Source organism: Ambystoma mexicanum, chromosome 10 (assembly GCF_040938575.1).
Source record: "Ambystoma mexicanum isolate Mex_15411 chromosome 10, UKY_AmexF1_1, whole genome shotgun sequence".
NCBI classification, from domain to species: Eukaryota; Metazoa; Chordata; class Amphibia; order Caudata; family Ambystomatidae; genus Ambystoma; species Ambystoma mexicanum.
In genome coordinates this window covers 1379548035-1379572801 of record NC_090932.1, presented here as the reverse complement: position 1 = coordinate 1379572801, position 24767 = coordinate 1379548035, and the positions used below count along the sequence as shown (strand labels likewise).

Below are 24767 nucleotides of genomic sequence, written 5' to 3'. Positions count from 1 at the left end.
CCTACCATGTAATCTCTTCAAGGCTGGGCCTTAAACCAGGAGGGGTGGGGCTCCCGGCTCAGCCCAGAGTCTTCTATGAGGGCCCCCGCGGGCTTCAGGCCTCTAGGGGCTCCCCTGGTGTTCGTGGGTATGTCGGTGGCGCCACATGTGTCCCTCTCCAGGGTTCTTGGTTTGGCCTCCCCTGCTATTGGGGCAGTCTATGTGGTACTCCGTTCCGTGTGGTCGCCCCGCGGGAGGTCGTTTGCTCTCTGGGGCTGCTCCCTCCCCCCCCCAGCTTCCAGATGGCTCCCCTCCTCCACCTCCAATCTCCTCACCTCCTTCCCTCAGCGTATGCTCATGCCAGGGATTCACCTGTATGGGCCCGGGCTGGAGGGCAATGGGCAGCTGTGCTCCCGCAGCGGCTACCCGGGTCAGTTGGGCAGTGAGTCCCTGGTTGTCCGCGGGGATCCGTCGGTAGCGCTATCTGCTTTTGGGGTCCTGGCCCCCCATAGCGGGTTTCGTCTCTGGGGCGTTGGTTGGGGGATGGACATACTCCATCCAGATGGCTGTGGGGTGCGCCCCCGTCTCAGCTTTGAGTAGTGGCATGTGCTCTACGGCCTGAGCTGAAAGCCTGAGCACGGTCTTCGCACCTGCAATGGCCGACTGAGCTGGCACTATGCAGGTCCCTTCAGTGCCTGTAATAGTTTGTTCCGCTCCCTCCACTTCTGGAGCCGCAGCTGAGTGCTCATGTTTCCGGGCCGTGCTGGCTCCTTCCTCGGCCTGGGATCTCGCTGGCACTTCTGGTGGTGTCAGTTCAAATAATCAAACCTCTATCAGGGGGAGTCACTGGTTCCAAAGGCCCAATGGCTGGGAGTGGAGCACGATCTTCACACGTCCATCTAGGTACACACCCCCTAGTGGTCCCTTTACAACATTTTAATATGTGAACAGGCCTAGTACAATACTTATCTGGAGGCTTTGGTGAGGTCTTAAGAGCAGGCATCATATCGGCCCTGTCAAGGGGGATGTGTCAGATGTGAAGGTCCCAATTCATGTCCCTCTCACCCAGGTGCCAATTTGTTTATGGGCAGTACACCTTTGTCTCTGGCCAGCGGTGTGGAACTTGCATGCTGGACTATCCGGGCCCCCATCATTAGTCTGCCACGGGCCTGCTAGGGAAAAAGGGGCGGTGCTCAGTCCACTATTTAACATTTTGTTTGAATGTAAGATGTAAGACCTCCTGGGTAGGAAAGACGGGATCAGCTTGGTCAATCTCCCAGCCTTTACTCTCAGCCTCTTTGCCTCTTCACCTGGTAATATCTAAAATCCACATATTACACTCCCAGCTACCCCCGACTACTGCTGAACTAAAATGCATTCTCTCTTCATCCTCCTATTCTATCCTCAATCACGCTACATCCTCCACCATTCCTATCCCTGTCATAAAACTCAAAACTCGCTATTCTCACATCATCTCCATAGCACCCCCCCTTTCTAACAAACCACACCAGCCAACAGACAGCTCCACTCCTATTACCTACCCACCCCTGCGTCTCCTACTCCGAAACAAAATTCTTCTACTCTTCCCTGCCGCATCAACTGAACATTGCACTCTGGAACGCTCAGTCTGTTTGCAAAAATACTTTCTTCATCACTGATTACTTTCACTCTTTCTCCCCTTGATTTCCTTGCCATCAATGTAACCTGGATCTTTCCCTCTGACACTGCTACCATGTCAGCCCTTCATGACTCCAAACTTTCCTTCTCTCACTCGTCCATCGTCTGACAGGCAAATGTGGTGGTGTCGGGTACCTATTTTCTCCCACTTAGTTTGGGCACTTAGTTTCATCACTGGTGTGGTATAGGAGTTGCAGCAACCCAGGTATATACTTCTAGCCTAAAATTGAATTATAACATTGTTTTGTGCTTTATCCAAGGGTTGCCTTGTCCCGGTCCTGATGAAGGTGGAGTTACTATGATTTTCTGCCGAAACGTATGGTCCATGCTACTTGACATAGTGTACTAGTCAACATTTCCACACTTGAATACTGTGTGTACTTAGACTCTGTCCATACTGTGAGAAACCTGAGGGCATGCTAACATCTTCCTTCCTTGGATCCTCTGAACAGGTGGCCAGGGAAAGGCCATCGCTTTTGGATCCTGACCCTGGGAGTGGAGAAGCGATGGAGGATCACCTTGGGGAGAGGGAAGAAAATGTCCTTAGGTGAGAGGCAGCATTTTCCCTTTTCCCTCTATGATGAAACTCTTGTCCCGAAGCTTTTGTAGGATATTGTTATCACATTTCCTTTGATCAAAATAACTCTCAGAATCCTCACCTGATGATTGTGATTCGTCGTCCTTTCGTGAAGTCTGGTCTTTCTTCTTTGTCTTGCCCTTGTCTTGAAGACGGTCCTTGAAGAGGTAGGGCCTATCCTCTTGTGCCGCCACCGCAACCTCCTGTGTTTACAAAAGGAAGGATGCTATAGCTGTTGGAGGGGGGGGCATCGTCCTGAAGTAGAGGGAAAATCACGGTGACGCAAAAACCCTCGTAGTCTGGAGTTTCCTCTGCAGGGTGTCCTCTGGTTCTTGTAAAGTCTGTGATAACGTGAAGCAGGAGTTACTAGATGTAGCTCAGAATATAATAAAGAATCCAGGAAGGCAGGAAGGTAGGAGGAAGGCTTGCAGAAAAGAGTGAGTCACATTTCCTTGACAGAGAGGCAATTGCAGGCTAGTCCATGGTGAGAAACAGCTGAAGCCTGAATAGGCCAGGTATAGATAGGCATAGACAAGCAGGTATAGCCTCAGAGAGGCGCAGTCCCAGGGTAAAACCGTGCAGGATACAGAGAATGTCGGACCTGATGGGCAAAGAACGCATGGGCACAGAGAATTGCGCACGTGCTAGGTGAACACAGGCAATGGAGTGTGCATGGAAAATGTAATGTGGGAACCTGGCCAACAGGAGTGAAAGCCAGAAGGACTGCAGCGGTCTGCGAACAGATGCAGGGCAGCCCGCTGCAACAATTTCTAAGTGAAACGGGGAGCAAAGACGGCAAGGGAGCTGGAAAACAAAGGTAAGCTACGGAGTAGCAAGGATAGGGGAGAAAACGAGGGACGCTACGAGATAGCGGGGTAGCGGCCTAGAAAGGAAAAACTTGTGAAGAGACGGACAGAGATATGTCTTGGCATATAACCCGATTGCGGTATGCTAAAGGGTTGCAACTCACCTGTACCGATGCAAGCACAGGTTAAATTCATTCTCCTTTTTTCCAGCGGTGGCCATCTTGGGAATGACTAGACCGTTACGGTCTGAAATGCAATGGCACTTTCTTACGTGGCCCGACAACCCTGCAAGGAAAATGCTTGGCGCCAGCCTTGCCATAGGGACCACCTCGCGGTTGTGACAGTATGCCTCCTCTTTACTCGTTCCGGCCCTGGTTTCCAAGGGAACCGGCGGTGGTACTGACGAACCAAGCAAAGTGTGTGTAGATGTGAGACCGGCTCCCAGGTGCGTTCTTGTCTAGAGTAGCCTTTCCAGTGGATGAGGTACTGCAAAGATCCTCTGTAATATCTGGAGTCACAAATCATGGCGTCTTTGTACTCGGCAGTATCTACAGGTGAGGAGAGAGCATGTGTCTTGATGGTGCGCTGATACTTGTCTGGCTTGTATTCCTTTAGCAGAGATGAATGGAATACAGGATGTATATGGTTCCATGGTTTAGGAAGCTTGAGCCGTAATGCCACAAGATTGATCCTCTCCATGATGGGAAAAGGGCCGACTTATTGCTGAGAAATCTTTGTGGGGTCTATCCACTGAGGAAGAAATCGGGTAGACAACCAAACCTTATCACCAACTTCCCATGCAGGGTTGTTTCTTCTGTGTCGATCCGCATATTTCTTGTTCCTCTCCTTGGATTGCAAGAGATGGTTGTAGGGGGGTCTTATGGTTTTCTTGTATGGTATTCAAATAGTCATTTAATGCTGGTACATTAGTATGAGGACTTGCTTAAGGTAGCCGTGTGAACAGTGTTGTTGTAAGAGTATTCTTCTATGGGAACCAGTTGTGTATGAGTGGAGAAGCATCTAAGGTTTTGTTCAAGGGTGTGATTGAGCCTCTCTGTCTGTCTTTTAGTTTGTGGATAGAATCTTGAAGAAAGAGCTCTGTCAATGTCCAAGGACGTACAAAGAGCTTTCCAAAATGTTAGTGAATTGTGAGCCTCGATCTATAGTTATGGAAACGGGCAGACCGTGCAGACGATAAACATCTAAAAGAAAACAGAGGTCACGTGTGGAGCCGTAGGTATACCCGGAAGGGGGGTAAAGTGTGCCATCTTGGTGAATGCATCCATTGTTACCATGATGGCAGTATTACCCTTCGAAGGCGGTAAGTCCACCACAAAATCAGAAGATATGTGCGTCCAAGGCAATAAAGGTACTGGAGCTTGTTCTTGCCGACCTATGGGTTTGGCCGTTGAGTAATTGCTGGCTGCACACACTGGGCAGGGTTCTACGTATTCCTTAATATCTTGAAGAAGAGAGGCCCACCAAAATTGATTGTGTCAAAAGTTCCTGAGTTACTGCAATTCCTTTGTGTCCGGTGAATAGACTATCATGTCCCCATGACAAGACCTTCCATTGGAGCGGTGTTGTACGGATGACCAAAAGACCCTGCTCGAAACATAGGCCGTCCTTCCAAAAGATATGCAGATTATTTTCCAGGTAATCCGAAAGAGGAACAGCTTCCAGAGCTTCCCTGACTTGATCCATGAAAGACGCTATGGTAAGAATGAAGGTCTTCTCTTCCAGAATCTTCTCCTTGGACTCAGAATCTTCCCGACCACTTCCCCCTGGTGTGAAAGGGCATCTGCCACAGTGTTCTGGGTGCCTGGTATATAGGTTACCCGGAATTTGTATTGCGAAAAGAAATAAGCCCAACCATCTTGTCTAGAATTCTTGCATTCCATTTGTTGTACGACTTGTAAGTTCTTTTAGTCTGTACGAGCCTCAAACTCGTGAATGGACTCCAACAATAAGTGGCCCCATTCAGTGCAAGCTTTTCGCAATGGCCAACAGCTCCTTCTCTATGACTGTCGTGGGAGGCAACCAATCCAGAATAGCTGAGATCTTCCTGGGGTCCATCTGGATCCCTTGTTGCTAGAGGACACATCCCAGGTATGGGACTGTGCTAACCTCCAACTGGCATTTTTCCAGTCTGACCAGTAAGTGGTTCCTGGCTAGCCGTTGTAGGACCTCTGTAAGGTGTCTTTTGTGAGTGGTGAGTGAAGGAGAAAAAAAACAAAAATGTCGTCCAAATAGACGATGACGTATTGAAACAGAATATCCGAAAACAGCCTATCCATAAACCTTTGAAATATTGCTGGCGCATTCACCAGGCCAAAGGGCATGACCTGGTATTCAAAATGTCTGAATGGTGTGTGGAATGCCGTTGTCCATGATAACCTTCTCTTATTCGTAAGAGTTAGCTTGCTCCTCTCAAATCAAGCTTTGTGAAAATTCTAGCCGTCTGAACTGCCTCCAGGATATCACTGAGAGGCATGGGATAGCGGTCCTTGACGGTGATCTGGTTTAAGCCTCAGAAGTCAATACAAGGCCTAAGTCCCTTGCTGTCTCTTTTAGGAATGAAAAATAGAGAAGCTCCGACAGAGGACTAGATTCCCTGATTAGGCCATTGATGAGATTTTCATCCAGGTAGGCACAGAGTGCTTCTTTCACTAGAATAGATAGGGAGTACATGCGACCAAAGGGAACAACCCCATCTGGCTTGATCTCAATGGAACAATCTTCCGGGCGATGAGGAGGTAACTTCCGGGGAACCTTGTCTTCAAACCTCTCTTGAAACGCCCGATGTTCCTCAGCTATCCTGATCTTGTTGATCAATGAGCTGGAGAGAACAGGTCAGAGAACCGAAGCAAAATGAGATTCAAGCAGACATTCCTTCTTGTAACAGTGCGTCTTACACTTTGGAGAAGCTAGTAAGACTGTGTTATTTTCCCAATTGATTTGAGGGTTATTATGACACAGCAATGGTATGCCCAGTATCAGTGGAAAATTAGCTGCCTTTATGATGTCAACAGAGACGTCCTCCGTATGTTGGTTTATGATCATGCGAAGAGAAGCAGTCTGTTGGGTAACAGGACCGGAACAGAGTGGACAACATCCACTCCTTCCACGGTCTATACATCAGACTTCTCTTCCAGCGGAAACATGGTTATCTCTTACCCAAGTGCTGTCCATAAATGGATTGCTGCTGCATGGTCCAACAAAGCAGGACAGAGACTGGTTCAGTTGATGGGAGTTGGAGGTTAACTTTCAAAACCATGAGGTGATTGTCCCTGGGTTCCAAAGAGGTAGCAAAATGTACATAGGGATTCACCACAACCTCTCGGATTCTAGTCCCTACTGAGGCCGAGGACCTGACTTCCTGGGGGGTACTTCTGGGCAATCACATAGAACATGTTGATCAGACCCACAATAGATGCAGAGACCCTAATTTCGTCTGTTGTCTCTCTGCTGATGTGAGAGGCTCTCTAGTGGTCCCTACCTGCATAGCCTTGTCTGTCTGTGGGTTTTCCCTGGGTGGCTGGGGTACACTGGGACGGACTGCTTGTGGGTGCCCCTTCGTCTTCCTGCATTCTTCTTTCCTTTCGTGCTGTCTGAACTCGATTTGTAAGACCACAGAAATTAGTTCCGCCAGAGACGCAGGGCGTGGGATGCGGACTAGGTCATCCTTGATGTCTTACGCCAGTCCCTGGCAAAAGATAGTATATTGCGCTGATTCTGGCCAGTCTGCTTCTTGTGGCAGTCTTATGTACTTGGTGATGTATGCGAGTACCTCCTGATTTCCCTGTCTTACATCCAGAAGGGATTTGTAGGCGTGGGAGGTCAACTCTTGTCATCCAAACATTTCTTTCATGGCCAGTATAAAGGTCCGTTAGGTAGCTATCACTGGGCTACCAGCTATAACTAAGGGTGTTGCCCAAGACAATGCATTCCCGGTCATGTTACTAATCACGTAACCAATCTTGGCCTTATCAAGAGGCGAAGGGGTTTTCCCTGAGCAAAAAATGAACTGTACAAGCAACCAAGAATTCCTTCAGTTTGCCAGGAGTGCAATCAAACTTTCCTGAGGTGAGAGATCCAGTCGGGGCATCTGTGTGGACTACATCTCTGGCGGTCACCATGTGCCGAAGAGCATTTTTTTCCGCTTTGAGAGTCTGAAGTTCAGCAGATAATCCTTGTACTGCACTGATTAACTCTTGAAGTTGGGCCATCTTCTTTTCCTTCCTTCTTTGGCGTTGCAGTCTCTCAGAATCCTCACCTGATGATGGCGATTTGTCGGCCTTTCGTGAAGTCTTGTCTTCTGTGTCTTACCCTTGTCTGGAAGACGGTCCTTGAAGAGGTAGGGCCTATCCTCTCCTACCGCCTCTGCAACCTCCTGTAGTGGTGTCCTCTGGTTCTTGTAAAGTCTGTGATAACGGGAAGCAGGAGTTACTGGATCAAGGCATAAAATAAGCAGTGTTGCATAGCAATTTGCTATGCAATTCTGTAGGTTTGCTAATTAAATTGACACTTGTGTAGCAAAATTAGTTATTTAAGTTTCCTTGTTGAATAAAAACACAGCTCAATCTTGTGGTCCTCTCTTGCCCACAGGACTCTCTCCACTCTTCTTTTCACTGCAAATTCAAAGGGGTTAATGAAGAAAGAGTGCTGCAGTACTCATATTCTCCACTTTTAAGTGCCAAAGGCCAGTGTACGAGTGCTACACAAGACTTTATTATTTTCTTTTTCAAATAATTCCAAACCAGAAGTAATCAGGATAATACATCTATTAAGCCAACTATATACTGCCTGGCAAAGACCAGTATGGTATAACTTTATTTAAACAAAATAAAAAGTCCTGAAATTCCATTCTTAAAAAAGTAAGTTGTTATATAATGCTTAATAACCCACTGCATTGTCCCCATGTTTTACAGTAAAATGTATGTTAGTGTATCCTAATTTCATAGTATCAACTACATTTCATTTTGTTGGGGGAGGATGCTTCACATTGATGAGTCAACACTTTTGAAAATGTACATGATCACACGGTCACATGCTTTTGATGTCAACCCCAGTTCTATTACTTGCTGGGTGCATACATCTGTGCAAATGGTGTTCAACCCATGAGCTGATCCCATACTCCTTCACAGTCTATCTTATCACCCTGTTTATTTACACCAGATACCCTGAAAGTGAGATGGGCACAAAACTACACTATTCCACCTAATTTGCCCAGTTCTCTGCCTGTTACGCCATCCACTTTGCTTAGTCTCTTACTTTCTTTCCTCTTCCATAATGAATGCAAAAAGCTAACTAGAGGTTTACACAAAGTAGTGATCAATATTTCCATCCAGACTATACATCTACAGATCTACTACAATATCATGCACTATAGTTAGCCTGCAGAGCTCACTCTGCTCTGATTATGATTGCATGCATTATATATTATTATTATTACCTGCGGGAGAGAGATGGCCAAACTGTTTTCAGAACCCTTTTATCCGATCTATTTATTTGTGTCCATTCATGCAGGTAACCTTTCATATTTTACAGCCACTCATGCAGGGTTCGAAAGCCTACTCCAATAGCTGAGTAGATTTCACAGAAGGGTGAGTACCATTTGCAGGGGATGTTTGAAACGTTTATTCAACATTTACTTTGCAATAAATGTCCAATAAAAGTTTCACTGTTAATGGCTGGTTACTGGGTGGCAGCAGTGTGCCAAACAAAGTGAGTTTGTGGTGACATGCACCATTTTACAGAAGGTGTATGTACATTTGTTGTCATTGGTTGCCATGGGTCTAGTGTATTTCTCTTAGGTTGAGTGGGTAAACTAAGTTACTCGACCTGCAGGTCTTGTGGGATTTTAAAGATTGCAAGGCCTGGCTCATCTCACTAATGTCCTACTTCAGAGGTGCATATAAATGCTGTAGTGATGCTCAGTTTATGTCTTGGGTACAAATGACTTCTGTTGACATTAAAAATATTAGTACAACACTACTAATCAAATGGGTTTGTTTGCTAATCAAGAACATTTTAATTAGCAAACTCTGCTAATCAATTTTTGAAAACTAATTTATGCCTTGTGGATGTAGCTCAGAATATAATAAAGAATCCAGGAAGGCAGGAGGAAGGCTTGCAGAAAGGAGGCAGTCACATTTCCTTGACAGATGCAATTGCGGGCTAGCCCATGGTGAGAAACAGCCGGAGCCTGAATAGGCGAGGTACAGATAGGCAAAGACAAGCAGGTATCGCCTCAGAGAGGCGCAGTCCTAGGGAAAAACAGTGTGGGATAAAGAGAATGCCAGAGTTGCTGGGCAAAGGACACACAGCCTCAGAGAATGCTGCGCATGCTAGGTGAACACAGGCAATGGAGCGTGCACAGAAAATGCAACGCAGGAAGCTGGCCAACAGGAGTGAAGGCCAGAAGGACCGCAGCAGTCTGCAAACAGATGCAGGGCAGCCCGCTGCAACAATGGCTAAGTGAAATGGGGAGCAAAGACAGCAAAGGAGCCGGAAAGCAAAGGTAAGCTACGGAGTAGCAAGGAAAGGGGAGAAAACGAGGGACGTTACAAGATAGCGGGGGAGCGGGCTAGAAAGGAAAAACTTGTGAAGAGACGGACAGAGATATGTCTTGGCATATAACCCGATTGCGGTATGCTAAAGGGTTGCAACTCACCCGTACCGATGGAAGCACAGGTTAAATTCATTCTCCTTTTTTCCAGCGGTGGCCATCTTGGGAATGACTAGACAGTTACGGTCTGAAACGTAATGGCACTTTCGAGGGGATTGGGTCCGCCGACATATTCCATATCTATGACAGTAATCGCCACAGCTGTGCTGCTTTGGAAAACTTTTGGCGTCTGCGTCCTGCATCAATGACGTCGATACGCTGTCCTCGAGGGCCTCCGTCGAGCCGACGTTCTTCTGAGTTCTGTTCTTTCGGTTCTTCGAACCTGTTCGTTGTGAAGATTTCCATGATATCTTCATCTTCTTCCACGCCGCGGCCGGATTTTAAGAAGTGTCGGGACTGTGGGTCCAGGATGTCGTTGACGGATTCGCACAACGCCTGTCTCTGGTGCCTCGGGGAGGACCACAACACGGATGACTGTGTGGACTGCCAGTCGCTTACATCGAAGGCCTTGCAGGAGCGTAAGAAGAAGCTTTCTGTAAGTAAGGTGGCCAAGCCCCGGAAGTCGAGATCCACTGGGCTTTTTACGGACGATTCGAGGGGCGACTCTCCGCATCATTGGCGTAAGTCTGTGGATCTCGGTCCAGGAGTAGGTCCCGCCATTCCTCTGCCTCTTGGAGGCACTCGTGGAAGCGCCGGCATCGGTCGCCTTCCCCCTCCTCGTCCGAGGACTCCACCCGTCGGCGGGCAGCTTGTCCCAACAAGCATTCCACTCCTGCAGAATGAGATTCATTTCAGCATGAGATGTTGGCGATTTTTCAGTCGCAGGGCTCCGGTCCGTCTGTGCCGTCGAAAGACGCCGGCCGTGACCGTGCTAGAGACGCCACTCGCACGCTTTCGGGATTGAGTGGTCGTTGCGATCACCGGGCACCTTCGAGATCCCGGTCGGACAAGGATGATCGCTCTAGACATGCCCGTTCCAGGTCCCGGTCCTCGACGCCCTCGAGACCGTCGGAGCCTGTGAGGTCTTCGAAGAAGAAATCGACGCCTTCGGCACCGAGGTCGTCGAGGGACTCTCTCGAGGCTCCGCCTCCGAAGAAGCCATCGACGCCATCGGCGCCCAGGCTGTCGAAGGACACGATTGGGGCTCCACCCTCGAGGACTATGTCGAAGCCGTCGGCGCCATGCTCGATGTCAACGCCGATTCCTTCTACGCCTTTCGAGGCTGCTTTGTCGGAGGTACCCCGTGGCACGGTGGAACCCCCTAGAAAGGCTCTGGCCAAGGCTAAAAATGTCTTTGTCCCTTTTTCTGTGCCCTCATTCCAGCCTCTGGATTATATTTCTCAGGTGGATGAAGGGTCTGAGGAAGGTATGGTTCCTGAGGGGGTACCTGACAAGATTTTGTCTGGCCATAGCCTGATTGAAGACCTGCGTCAGTCTTTTGAACGACACCAGTGGTCTGGACACCTCTTCGGAGGTGGAGTTCTGTAGGCCTGAGCCTGGCACCCATGCCGAGTCCTCGTACCGGCGCCTTATGTCGAGGGGCACAGAATACTTGGGGTGGTCGGTGCCACCAGTGGATTTTGTGCAGGATGACCTGACGGATATCCTCGACCAAGGTCCGCCAACTGCCCCGGTACTGCCCTTCCATATGGCCTTGCAGAGAAGGGTGGCAGCAGCTTGGACTACTCCAGAGAGTCTTGCGGCAGTGAGCAAGTCTTTGCCGTGAAAATACCGCCCAGCCAGTAGCGACCCCTGCTACTTGACCACGCACCCCACTCCGAGAGTTTGGTGGTGCAGGCAGCTACGGCCCCAGCAAAGCAGGCGTCGAACCCTACCTACTGATAGGGATGACAAGCGTTTTGATGGCTGAGCGAAGAATGTGTTTTCTTCAGGGGGTATGACTTTACAGGCAGCCAACTCTGTGTGTGCCTTGTCACGTTTCACGCACACTCCGGGGAACTGTATTTCGTTAGCGGCTGAACATATTCCCGAAGTGGAGGAACTGGACATGGCAGATTGTGTCAGCCGGTCCATGGCGGCGAGTACCGTAATACGCAGGTTTGCGTGGTTGCGGAAGTCGGGGTTTGCTCCGGATGTGCAACCCGGCTCCTCAACATGCCCTTTGATGGTGAACATCTTTTTGGCAGCAAGGCTGACAAGAGCCTTGAGAGGTTGCAGTCCTCCAAAGCTGCAACAAAGTCGTTGAGCACTGCAGTTCGCCAACCTCTGCCTTTTCGTCCTAGGGGACAGCAATGGAGGGGAGGTTCCTCTCGCTATTACACATCTTTTGGTGAATCGAGAGGAGCTGCAAGTCAAAGGGGCCACCGTAGGAGTACCGGAGGCATGGAGGCTTATCTCCTCAGAAGATCACAAAATGAAACTAACAGAAATCTCCTCCCAATATAAAAAAGAAATCCACTTGGCCAAGCAGAACTCATTCAACAAGCATATATCCAATGCTAATTCAAGCATGAGGGAACTGTTCACTATCCTCAAGGAACTAGATTCACCCATCCCCATTCCGGATATATGCTCCAAAGATAAAACCTGGTGCTCTGATATTCAACGAGCACTCTCAAATAAAATCTCCTTACTCCAAAAATAAATAGCCAATAAAAAAGCCTCCCTCACTCAACAACCCAAGACTTGCAGCCCAACTATAGACCGTGCTCTGAAGGAACAGGACCCAGATGCACGTTTTATGTTCTCTAAAACATCTATCCTTGAGGTGGTGAAAGTCATCCTCTCTCTCAAGCCTTCAAACTGTCAGGGTGATCTGCCCTGCCCAACTGATAAAAGATGCCGCTAGGGATCTTTCTCCATTTATTTCAAAACTTGTCAACTCCTCATTCACGTCCGGCATTGTGCCCACCAATGTAAAACAATCTCGGGTACTACCCTTGCTCAAAAAGCAAACACTAGACCCACTTATACCCACAAACTACCGTCCCATCACGACAGTTCCTTTTCTGCTTAAAATCCTGGATAAAATTTCTTATAATCAAATCCAAAATGTTCTGGAACAACACAAACTCTTAGAGTGTCAATCAGGATTCTGACCCCAACACGGTACAGAGACTGCCCTCATTGATTTGAAGGCACAAATAGATTAACTAAGAGACAAAGGAAAAATGTCTCTCCTTCTGCTGTTGGACCTCTCGGCTGCATTTGACCTTGTGGACCACGGGGTACTTTGCAGCCACTTAGACTCTGCCGTACATTTCTCCAGAGAGGCCATAACTTGGATTGAATCCTTTCTTAGTGACAGGACCATGAGGGTGTTCTCAGCATCGGCAGCGGCCGACCCCATTCCCATCTTGTGTGGAGTTCCTCGGGGTTCTTGTGTCTCCCCTACTCTATACAACATATTTACCAAGCCCCTTTTTGATGATCTGGACCTTCTTGGTATCACCTACACTAATTATGCAGATGATAGCCAGATTCTCCTCCCACTTTCTGGGGATTATAGTAAGGATTTTGCCTTGGTGAATAGGGTGTATATCATCATTCAGGCATGGATGGCAAGCCACAGTCTATGCCTGAATGATGATAAAACAGAGCTCATCATCCTAGGGACTCATTCTAACCTCAAAAAATTAAGCCAGGACTACACCTCATTTGAGATCGATGGTAATATCATTAAGGTGTCTAAAGAGGTGAAGACACTTGGCTTCTATCTGGATGCCACCCTCTTTTTTGACAAACAGGTGAAGTCTCTGGCATCTGCCACCGCTTACACATGTAAGCTCATTAGAGCAGGCAAACACTTTCCCTCAGACAAAAACTGCCTTATCTTAGAGAGAGCTTTAATCCTCTCTAGGCTTGATTATTGTAATGCCCTATTTATTGGCGCCAATAAATCCATTACCCATCGAATTCAAATCTTAACAAATAAAGCCCTGCGAGCGGTCCTCGGTGTGTCTAAAAGATCGCACATTTCAAATATCAGGTGCCAAAACAACTGGCTGTCCACCCAAAATAAAATCAACTTAAAAGTGGCATCCCTTGTTCACAAAGCCCTGAACAATGCCGCACCGAGCTATCTCACAAACCATAAAAAGAAACCATACATGCCCAGTTAGAACTTCTAATGCCAATAGCCTCGTCATACCTAGATTCAGGCTAACTAAGGCGGGGGGAGGCAGCTTCCAGGTTCGAGCGGCCCAATTATGGAATTCACTGCCTCACCCTTTACGTGAGGAGCAGCCCTTTCCGAAATTTAGAACCAACTATATCAATCTGCTGATGTCTACCAATGATTAGCCCACTAGCACTTACTCTTCATCATGAGACCCCTAATATATACACATTACTGTCCTACCTATTTTTGCTCTTGTGGACATTTTCACTTTGCCCATCTGGCCGATTAACTATTGTCCATTTAGTGTCTGTACATATACTGTCATCATCGTACACTGTACTTACTATGCTTGTATGTAAACTGCAATTGTCGCTCTAAACTGTAATATATCGTATTTTGTATGTAACCCATGACCCTACCCTGTAACTTAAGCCTTGCATTTTCTGTACTGCTGCACCCGGCTAGCTTCGGGTCTGGTGCGCATTATAAGTGAATAAAACAAACAAACAAACAGAGGTGGAAAACAGGGTACTCGAGGTGCCAAAGCCGCTCGGGCAGTTGCCTCTTTGCCCTCAGGCACTGCCGCTTCAGCTCAGTCATGAGGCCATGTCCCATGGTTCGCGGGTTGGGGGAAGGCTGGCGCAGCATCTTGTAAAGTGGCGTGCCATTACTTCAGATGTGTGGGTTCTGGAGATCATAGCCCACGGCTACTGTCTTCCTTTTTGGCAGAGGCCTCACGACAATCCACCAGGGAATCTCTTTGAAGATTCCGGATCCGCTCCTTGCGCAGGAAATATAATCCCTGCTGGAGAAAGGCGCTATAGAACTGGTGCCTGTAGCGGAGAGGAACAAGGGATGGTATTCCCCTTATTTTTCTATTTAAAAGAAAGACGGGGGATTGAGACCCATCATGGATTTACGTGGTTTGAACAAGCTCCTCAGGAAGGACACGTTCAAGATGGTTACTCTTTCTCAAGTCCTCCAGGCCCTTCAACTTCAGGACTGGTTGGTGTCTCTCGACCTCAAGGACGCTTACTTTCATGTGCCGATCCATCCCAAGCACAAGAAGTACCTGAGGTTAGCGGTTGGCGATTCGCACTTACAGTTTCGGGTTCTGCCATTCGGATTGACCTCTGCCCCGAGGGTCTTCACCAAGCTCATGGTGATGGTGGCAGTGTATCTCAGGAAAGGGGGATTCACGTCTACCCCTACCTGGATGATTGGTTGATTACGGCACGCTCTCCCGAGCAAGTGCTAGATCATCTGTCCGTCACCTGCCACTCCCTTCACAAGCTGGGCTTCTCCCTCAACTTAAAGAAGTCCCACATGATGCCAACTCAGCGGCTCCAGTACATCGGAGCAGTGCTTGACACATCCCTGTGACAGTGTTTTCCTCCCCAGGTGAGGGCTCATCACATTCAGCAGATAGTGCACAAGTTTCAGCATGCTCAGAGTCTCCCGGCGTTCGAGTTCTTGAGGTTGCTCGGCCTCATGGCATCCTGCATTCATCTGGTGCCAGAGGCCAGGTTGCGGATGAGATCTCTGCAATGGGCTCTCAAGATGCAGTGGCCACAGTCCTCCGGCAGGATTTCTGACCCCGTTCAGGTGCCGTGCTCGGTCGCCCAGGACCTTCTGTGGTGGGCTGTCGATGGCAATCTGATGAAGGGGGGGCTCCATTTTGGCTACGCTGGCCGGAGGTGACGATCGTGACGGACGCATCCCTCACGGGATGGGGAGCTCATGCCAACGAGTTGAGTCAGTGGTCGTTGGTCTCAGTCGGAGTCCAGACTCCATATCAATCTGTTGGAACTGAGGGCCGTCAGGCTTGCCCCGAAGGCTTTTCTGCCGACTGTGCGAGGAAAGAATGTCCTGATTCTGACGGACAACACAGTGGCCATGCACTACCTCAATAAAAAGGTGGGGGGGGGCATGGTCACTTCCTCTGTGCAGGGTGGTGATGCAGCTCTGGTTCTGGGCAATCCAGCAGGAAATTTTCGATCTCGGCAGTTCATCTGGCTGGAGACAAAAACGAGACGGCGGATGCTCTGAGCAGGCAGAGCGCGATCTCTCACGTGTAGGAGCTGGCTCAGGAGATTCTCCTGGAGATCTTCGCCCTTTGGGGGACCCCTCAAGTAGATCTCTTCGCCTCCAGTGTCAACCGGAAGTGCGAAAGGTTCTGCTTGTGGGAATTTCCTCCAAGAGGAGCCTTAGGAGACACGTTCGTGGTGGAGCGGTCCTTCCCACTGCTGTTGCCGTTGGAGAAAGTTCTGCGACTGGTGCAGGGTTAAGAATGTGGATCCTTTTTCATGTGACATTCCTTTGGTTCTGTCACAAGTGCCTGCAAGTGGGTACCATTAAAGGTTACCTGGCGGCACTGTCCATATTTAAGCGCTCGTCGGTGGAGTGTTCTTATTTCAAAATTCCTTTAATTTCTCAGTTTCGTTTCGGCCATCACCTTTCCAGGTGCCTGGTTGGGATTTGAACCTTGTTCTAAAATTCCTAATGGGTGCTCCATTTGAGCCTTTACGTTCTTGTCCTCTGAGACTGTTAACCCTTCAAACTGTATTTTTAGTTGCGGTCACTTCCGCTCGCAGAGTGAGTGAGTTGCAGGCCCTTTCAGTTAAGACACCCTTCACTGTGTTTCATAAGGACAGGGTTGTCCTTAGAGTTCGTCCTTCCTTTCTTCCGAAAGTTGTCTGAGAATTTAATTTATGATAGAAGGTCATTCTTCCGGCATTTTATCCCCCTCCGCTTCCTGGTAAGGAAGAGGAGAGGCTCCATAGGTTGGATACTAGGAGAGCTTTAAGTTTCTACATTTCACGCATGTCCCGGGTCAGAGTGGACAATCAGCTCTTTATAGGTTACGCTGGAAGGCGTTTGAGACAAGCGGTTACTAAGCAGACTTTGTCTAGATGGATTATCTTGGCAATTTCTGAATGTTACCGCTTGGCGGGTAAGGACCCTCCGGGTTGGCTTACAGGCCCATTCTACTAGGGGTATGGCTGCTTCTACTGCTCTGCAGAGGGGTGTTCCTATGCGAAACATCTGTGAAGCAGCCACTTGGTCTTCGGTCCATACTTTTGTACGACACTACTCCCTAGATTCCATCCATGGGCAGGATCTGGCCTTTGGCAAGGCGGTCCTTTACTCTGCAATTTGATTGGATATTCTAAATTTCTATATTCTAAATTCTTTTTCCCTCCTCCATACGTTGGTACTGCTCCGGGAGTCTGCCATAGATATGGAATACGTTGGAGGACCCAATCCCCTTGAAGAACAAGTTACTCTCTTACCTGGTAATGTTCTTTCGATGGGATGGTCAGACGGCGTATTCCATATCGCTGCCTCCCTACCTGCCCCGCTACAGAATTTCTTATGCGATTGCAGCTTACGTTTCCGCAAGGCTTTCTGTGGTCATACTGGCAGTAGTTTGGTGCCACACGTTCGAGGGGGGGGGGGACTACAACTGAGGCTATGGGCGTTGTGCGTTCTACTTATAACATCCGGTGATGTTGGCTCGACGGAGGCCTTCGAGGACAGCGTATCGACATCATCGACGCAGGACGCAGACGCCGAAACTTTTCCGAAGCAGCACAGCTGTGGTGATTACTGTCATAGATATGGAATACGTGGTCGGACCATCCCATCGAAAGAACATTACCAGGTAAGACAATAACTTGTTCTTCTTAAATGTTCTGTCCTCCCTGCAAGGAAAAGGCTTGGCCCTCTGCGCCAGCGTTGCCATAGGGACCACCTCAGGGTTCTGACAATAACATCAGGCGAAAAGAAAAGCCTCGCAAATCTCAAAGGAGAGTGAGAAAAAGTGGGGTGCCCTTGGACGACACATGGTATCCCCCTTTCTCTAGTGACAACTAACCCAGCCCTTCCCCAACGTTTATGATCTATTGTAAGTCAGCTCCCCTTATTTCACCACTATTGACTCTTGACAGTTCTTGGACGAAGAAGAGGCAACTAGGAGCAATGAAGACTTATGTTCTTTTACCACTCTAATACTGGGACAAGAAAGATGCCTGCTAAGAGCAGTGAAGGTCAGGCATGTCCCTTTAATTGTGGTCAGACAAGGCTGAATAATCATCCACACCTGCAGCCTGTCAAGGAGCTGAAAGTGTATCAATGGAGCCCTTCCCAGCAGCAACAGACACAATGGGGAACGACAGGAGAAGGACCAGGGCACTGTTGCAGACTGCAGAGAACCCTACAGCGTGGCATGGCGTGTGAGTGGGGACTCCCTGGAGCAGACTGGGAAAGGTGCAGGGAGCCCTGCTGGAAGGCTGCCCCTTTCATTTCTCTTAGTCGTGCTCGTTCCCCTGTGGTGGAGGACCACCCCAGGAGTGTCTGAAGGGCAGGAACTGTAGCTCAGACATGAAAGGAAGAAGGCCGTGTGATCTGCGATGCAATACAAACATTTAAAGCGACCAGTGAGTTTCTGGCGATTGAGAAACCCGGTGCCAGTTTATGAACTTGAGCATTTCCTGAAATACTTTGTATCGGAGTGGTTGCGTGTGGCAAGAAGCATGTTTTCGAAGGTCTCTCAACATTGAATCGCTCATTTAAAGTTAAACTAACAGTTATATTTATCCATTATCAAACAAAGGGAATTACTTTGTATCAGAGTGGTCGCATCTGGCTAGGAACACTTTTTCTAAATTCTCCAACACAGAACTATTCAATTAAAGTGAAATGAACAGTTATTCACAGGCCAAATGAAGAAATCTTGCTGGGGCAATTCTGCAACTGGTGCAGGAGTCTGGGGCTGAACGAAAATGTCTGTGGAGTCTGGCTGAGGTGTGATAAACCTGGTGTAAAAAGTTAACGTGTGTTAACTTAAATTTGGAGTTTACAGACACCTTCTGGGTCTGCCCTAGCACATATGTCCAGTCTTCATCCGCTATACCCAAACCCAGGTCACCATCCCATCGCTGTGTCAGTGCCTCCCACCCACGGTATGTCGCCATAGGTCTATTCTATAGTTGCGAGACCAAAAGGCCCTCTCCCTGAGATTGAGTCACCCCCTGCAATAACGCCCATGGGGGAGGTTGTTTGGGAAAAGAGGGGAATAGCATCTTGAGCGAGTGCCGCACCCGGAGATACAGTCAAATATACAGAGCCAAGTCTCCCCGCCCCCCACACCTTCCCTTTGTCTCTTGCCTGCTATAAGGAGAAAAACTCATCCATGAAAAAATCCCAGAAGGTGACAATGCTCAGTTTAGTCGCCCATCGCAGATAAGTTTGCACTCCGGGAACAACTAGCCCTGCCACGTGCCACACCTGAACGAGGGGCGAGTATAATATATGAACACCCAACTTTCCTGAGATCTTCTTCCAAACAGCACAGGTAATTTTAACAATGCTCAGGGTGCTAGCCAAGATTCCTGCGGCCACGAGGATTACTGAGCGCAACACGATCGGGGCAGCGAGTGCCCTCTCTACTATGCCTGTGAGGCCCAATAATATTGTTCCAGATCTGGCAAAGCCAGGCCCCCCCCCCCCCTCCACGGTGCCTACCCGAAAGGCCATTCTCGTTATGCAACGTGATTTTGCAGAGCTAGGCTCCCCAAAACCACTTATGTAGCCAATGCAGATGTTCCCCAGCCAGCAGGTCGCTGGGTCGGAATCGAACGCCAAACAAATATAGCACAAGACCCCTCCCAGTCCTTCTCCCCGCCTCCCTCCACACATCAAAACCATGCATCCCCCTCCCAATCACCCCCAACCTGTTATCTTGAAGGCAACGCGTAACCCCTGCAAAAAACCACCTTGATGCCTGCATTGCTTTGTTTGTTTGTTTATTTATTTGTATAGCGCTCCAAACCCAGAGGTATCTGGGCGCGTTACAGGTTACTTATGGTTACATGTTACACAGACATTAGTATACAGTTATGTACAAAAACAGTTACAGAACATAAAATACATAGTAATCGAGTTACAAACTTAAAATGCAGAAGTGTACAGTAGAAATTCCTGCCAACAAATCTGGGAACACCTGGAATCTGTCTTCATTATATTGGAGCTCCCCCTTCTGTCTGGCCAAACAAAGGATTTGATCTCAGACTCTATAGTTCAAAAGGCGGGCTATAATGGGACGGGGGGCCGCCCCTGGTATTGGCCGTGCCGCCGGGATCAGATGAGCCCTCACTACCACGAACAGGGGAGAGAGCTCTGCTATTACGCTCACCTGGTATCCACGGGGCCGCCCACGATACTGGATGGAGGTCTAAGCGCTATCCCGGACCCCTCTCTGCTTGGTTATGTGCCAGACGTTGGGTAGTGCCTTAGGTTTTCGTGCGTTGAACTCTCTGTCCTGCGTCTCTATGCAGGGGCGCATGGTTGGTGCGGGTGTTCCGTGGACCTAGTTGCTTCACTGGTCCGTGTGCCCTTATGTCGGGTCCAGACCAGCTGTGACTCCGACTCTGCTTGCCGTCTTCCTGGTGAGTTATGTCTTTTCTGCCTTTATTCTGTCTTTTTCTTTCCCTCTGTTTTCTCTGTATTCTCTGCGTCTTGCTCCACTACGCTGTTCCCTAACAATGTCCCTTTTGTTTTCACAGGGATGGTTGCGATCTCGGAGTTGCCGCGCTGATGGTGAAGACCACGTGAGTTATTGATGCGCGGAGTGCTGCGCTCTTTATTGGTGTTAATTGCTAACCTGTGTTCTCTTCTTTGTACAGGTTGCAGTGATGTTCCGGAGTGATCGATCGAAGCACTGCTTGCCCAGGTACTGCTTGCTGGCCTTGTTCTTTCTCCCTTGCAGGTTGTGGTTAAACCCGGAGATGGGCGAGGTAAGAGAAGCTCAGGGTGCTGCCAGGACTTGCTACTTGCCCAGGTAAGAATTGTTATTAATGCTGTCCTTGTTTCTTTACCTTTGCAGGTTGCGGCGAACTCCGGAGATGGTGGAGGCAAGCGAAGCGCAGGATGGATTCAAGGCCGGTTACTTCACAGGTAAGTGTTATTGCTTGCTAATGCTGTTCTTGTTCTTCCAGGTTATTAATGGAATCCGGATCTAGGGCTTCAGTAGTGGGCCGCCGGAGAAGCAGATGAGCAGGAGCTGGACAAGGTGAGTGTTACGCTTGAGGAGTGCAGAATAACTCGAAGCGTGTTCTGCTGTTTGGGTGTGGTTTAAATAGCCCAGGTAAAGTAGTTCCAGGCCAAGTAGTTCCAGCCCCAGCTACACCCAAAACACTAGACCGCATGGCTTGGTTCTAAAGAACTGAGCTGCGTAATAGGCCTCCATTTTGGATTAAGGTCCAAAACTGGTATTGCTTTATTCCTGATAATGAGCCTGGCGCCAAAGGCACCAGGACTGACTCCATGTATGTTTCTGATTGAGTTTTAAGGCCCTTGGGGCCAGTGTGAAGGGCTTTAGCCCCATTGCTGCCAGGGGGCTGTTATACCTGTGGGGGGTCAGGGGCATGGATCGTGACATTTGCCTTTCCAAAGACTTCCCTGCAGACAGCTTAGACTAACCGCTCCATCTTGGTCTGCCCCTCGTGCTCCTGTATCCCAACCAGACGGCTATTGTTCCTGCAGACCCTGCCTTCCAAGTCCTTATTCTTGGCGGACATCAAATTAATCTGCACCTCCATGGCCGACACACTGGCTGTGAGCAATGTTGACCCATCCTCCAAACCAGTTGCCCTGTGCTCCACCTTATCCAGGCGGTCGCTGTGTTTGTCTAGCCAGTGTTGCAGTATATCAACCTTAGAGGAGAGCGAGTCCAGCTTGGAGTCCCAGCCAACGATGCCCTCCTTAAGATCCAGCTGAATCTCCCTGATATCCATCTCCGGTGTAGTGCCAGCTCCCTCAGAGATTGGCTCTATGGACTCTGACCCCGCCGCCTGGGACTGGGCTCGAAGAGTCCTAAAAGAAGAACCCCCATCAAGTGTGAGCTTCCTCTGCAGCTTGTCTGTTTTTCCCCATGGCAGCACCAACTGGCCCCGGCCGCCCTCTATCAAAGGGACCAGCAAAGGATGGAACGACGACACCGAGCTCAAGAAAGCCAGCAATCTGGTGCAACCAGGTGAGGTGACCGTAGACCCAAACTATGTTCCAGCTGTGTCCCTGCTGTAGGCTGCACTCCCAATAGTCAGACCCCCAGTCTACACAGGGTCCTGCATCCACACGGGCCTCCAATGTCTCTCTGCACCCCCCCCCCTGTAGTCCACAGGATCCGTTCCACCAGAGGTGGCCCCAGCCTGCATAACCAAGTACTAGAGCTGGAGGGGCACCTCTCTGCTGCGCCCAGGCTGGCATTGTCGCCGTGTTCAGGGCCACCACCTTCTCTGAACCCCCAAGGCCAGATGCGACCGGGCGGACCCAGCCACGCCACCCACCAACAGCGTAGGGACGGTCTCCTCAGAACCCACAAGGGAGCTGCTGCCTGGAAAATGTCCTCGCTCTCCCTGGGCTGCTGTCCTAGCCACTGCACTACTCTGCAGGGCCACCCCCTTTTGTGCCTCTGGTCCTATCCGGGACGTCTCTGCTACTAGTCTGACATGGGATAAGGGGGGGGCACCGCCGAGGTCTGTAGGCCCGGTGGGGCCACCCAACACTGCAGAGGCTTGGGGGACTGGGCAGACCCTCCGCTTGGCAGCCCTAGCCCGTCATTTCGAAGGTTGTATACCGGCCACACTGGTCACTGCCGCTCTGTTCAGCGGGCTCCGAACTGCCTCCACCCACAAGTTGCTGCGGCCCCACACCTGGGCACTGCCTTCTCGGGTCCACGCTCTGTTGCACTTCACCAGGGGTCTGCTTTCAGTCCTCTGCTATCCACCTTCCCGCGATCGGGCGCCTGCAGTTCACTTCATCCACCCCCGATGGCTCATGGGGCGGGGGGGCAGATTGCACCCCGCCGGGCAGCCACTCAATCCGGCGTGGGCAGATGTTCAGATAACAAATGGGGTAGTTTGGGGATCGGCTTGCTCACAGCAAGGCCCAGCACCGCAGCGGCCGTCTCTCACCAGAAGTGCCATCGGACAGATCACAGCAACCCTGCCAGGGTGGAAACCCGCACAAGTTTTGGCAGCTGCTTTACAAACGCCTATTCCACCATCTGCACTCCGCGGGCTGCTTCCTCAGCTGCTGTTTATCACGATTTTTTGAGCCGACACTTGGAGCTCAAAGAGAGTCCGTCATTGCTGGACGAGCTCTCTAGCGCCACCTTCTGAACTTAGAGTTGCTTTCCGGTATCATTGTGCGGATTGTGTTGTGTGTGGTCTCTCTCTTTCTGCTCACTTTATTCGTGCTTCGCTGCTGGGACTTCTGGTACTTTTGTCTGTGCAAGGCAAAAGAGAACCCTGGTCAGAAAAGGTACTGTCTGGGAGGAATCGTGTTAAAGAAGGTGGGGCCGGTATTTCCAATTAAGGCACGAGAGGGGGTCCCAAGAATTGTGCCCCCCTACTCTGTGCCTCTGGAACAGAGCTGACTCTTGCGTTCGCCTTGGTAGTCTCTTACCCCAGGTTGGGACGGGTCCTTATTCACCCTTGACAGGGTCTAGTCCCGGATCCTGTGCCAGTAATTCATCTAAACTCTGTCCCAGTAATTCATCTAAACTGTTGTAATGGTATCAAAAAATGGAGATCCTTTACCCATCAGGAAGTTGACCTCCATCATGGACCTTTCATCTTATCTGAAATTCCTTTTTTTGTATTAAGTGCAATAAATGTTTATATTTAAAATGGAGAAGCAAGATTAATACATACGAGTCAATACACAAAAGTGACAGGGGACTGAATGTGAAGGACAAAGGGTTGCCTCTTGCATTCCAATCCCTTTTTTTCACAAAGTGGGACATCCGTGCATTAAGAGGTACCGGCATTGTGTGCAAGAGGACTCGGACACCTGATCATACATGTGCAAGTTCCAGATGCTTCCCCACCACTTGCACATGAATTGGCTACATGCATCTTCAAGGGTGGGGTTCTGCGGTTAGTAGCCCCAACCCCGGTGGTACAGGGTGATTGTTTGAAGTAAGTGACTTTGTAGACTCATCTGCGCAAAAACGATTTCTCAAATGCCCACAACTGTTTCAGGGGTAAAAAGTAAAACAAGATATAAACGCTTGTAAAGCACGAGCATTTCTCTAAGGTTCGGACACATGCTGGAAGCAGTCTCTGTAGATCCCTGTTAACTTTGCTATTTCCTATGCACCTAACTTGCAACAGGGGAGACCATGGATAACGGCCACAGCCCCAAACGCATTCCTTCCTGAATCAGGGATGCCATTGTAAGGGGTAGATCACTTCCGCTCCACAACCCGGAATGTAAACTCTGCCGGCGGCAAGAATCTCCCAGTGCAACTTCATTAGAAAGGGGTGAAGCATTCTGTGGGTCCCGCCAATCTCAGACAGGAGGATTACTGCACATGAAGTCCGCGTTTTTGCATTGATTATTCAATCCAATCATGTTTTTAAATGTTTTATATTTCTTTTTGTATGGCCACAGCACCGTGCTATTTTAAAGACCACTTTACTATATGTCTGTTGAAATTCTTGCTCTCCTTTTCCTGTATAGTGCTTATTATTCAAATCGTGTTAATTTATGTTATGATGATTACGACTTAATACGTTCTACCTTCAGCTGTGCATTGTTTGTCTTTTTCATGCCAGGCTCCAGACTTTTATATGGAGATGAAATGGGAGTTTACTAGCTGGGGTGAGTTGTACGACCGCATATTGCTTTCATGTTGTGAACTAAAAAAAGGCTGGGCTTAAGGACAGAATTAAGTCTACAGAAGATGGTTAGTTAGGAAACAGTAGAGCACGTGGGCCTTCTATAAAAAGAGAGTTGCCTATTCTAGCTGACAGGGGTACACTTGTGCATGGAGATATGTCAATAAAAATTTGCTTAATGCAAACTGGTTTTGGGCTGTTTAAGGAGCAATGTTTGAAAGCAGGGGATGGCGACCAGTCCAATTTAAAACGTTTTTGAAGTCTACACAAACATCAAATAGGCTGAAACACCCATTTCTAAATGCGCACTCAAATCGTGTTTTCTACTTGT

General features: G+C 49.1%; 1 protein-coding gene across 1 annotated transcript in view; it reads left to right on the top strand.

Annotated features, from left to right (window-relative positions):
• The window catches only part of ANKRD13A (ankyrin repeat domain 13A), a 1258643-nt gene that overhangs the window by 365085 nt on the left and 868791 nt on the right, over nucleotides 1-24767 (top strand). Inside the window, exon 4 of the mRNA XM_069619390.1 lies at nucleotides 24374-24419. Coding sequence (XP_069475491.1) covers nucleotides 24374-24419 — 46 coding nt within the window. The remainder of the gene's footprint in view (nucleotides 1-24373; nucleotides 24420-24767) is intronic.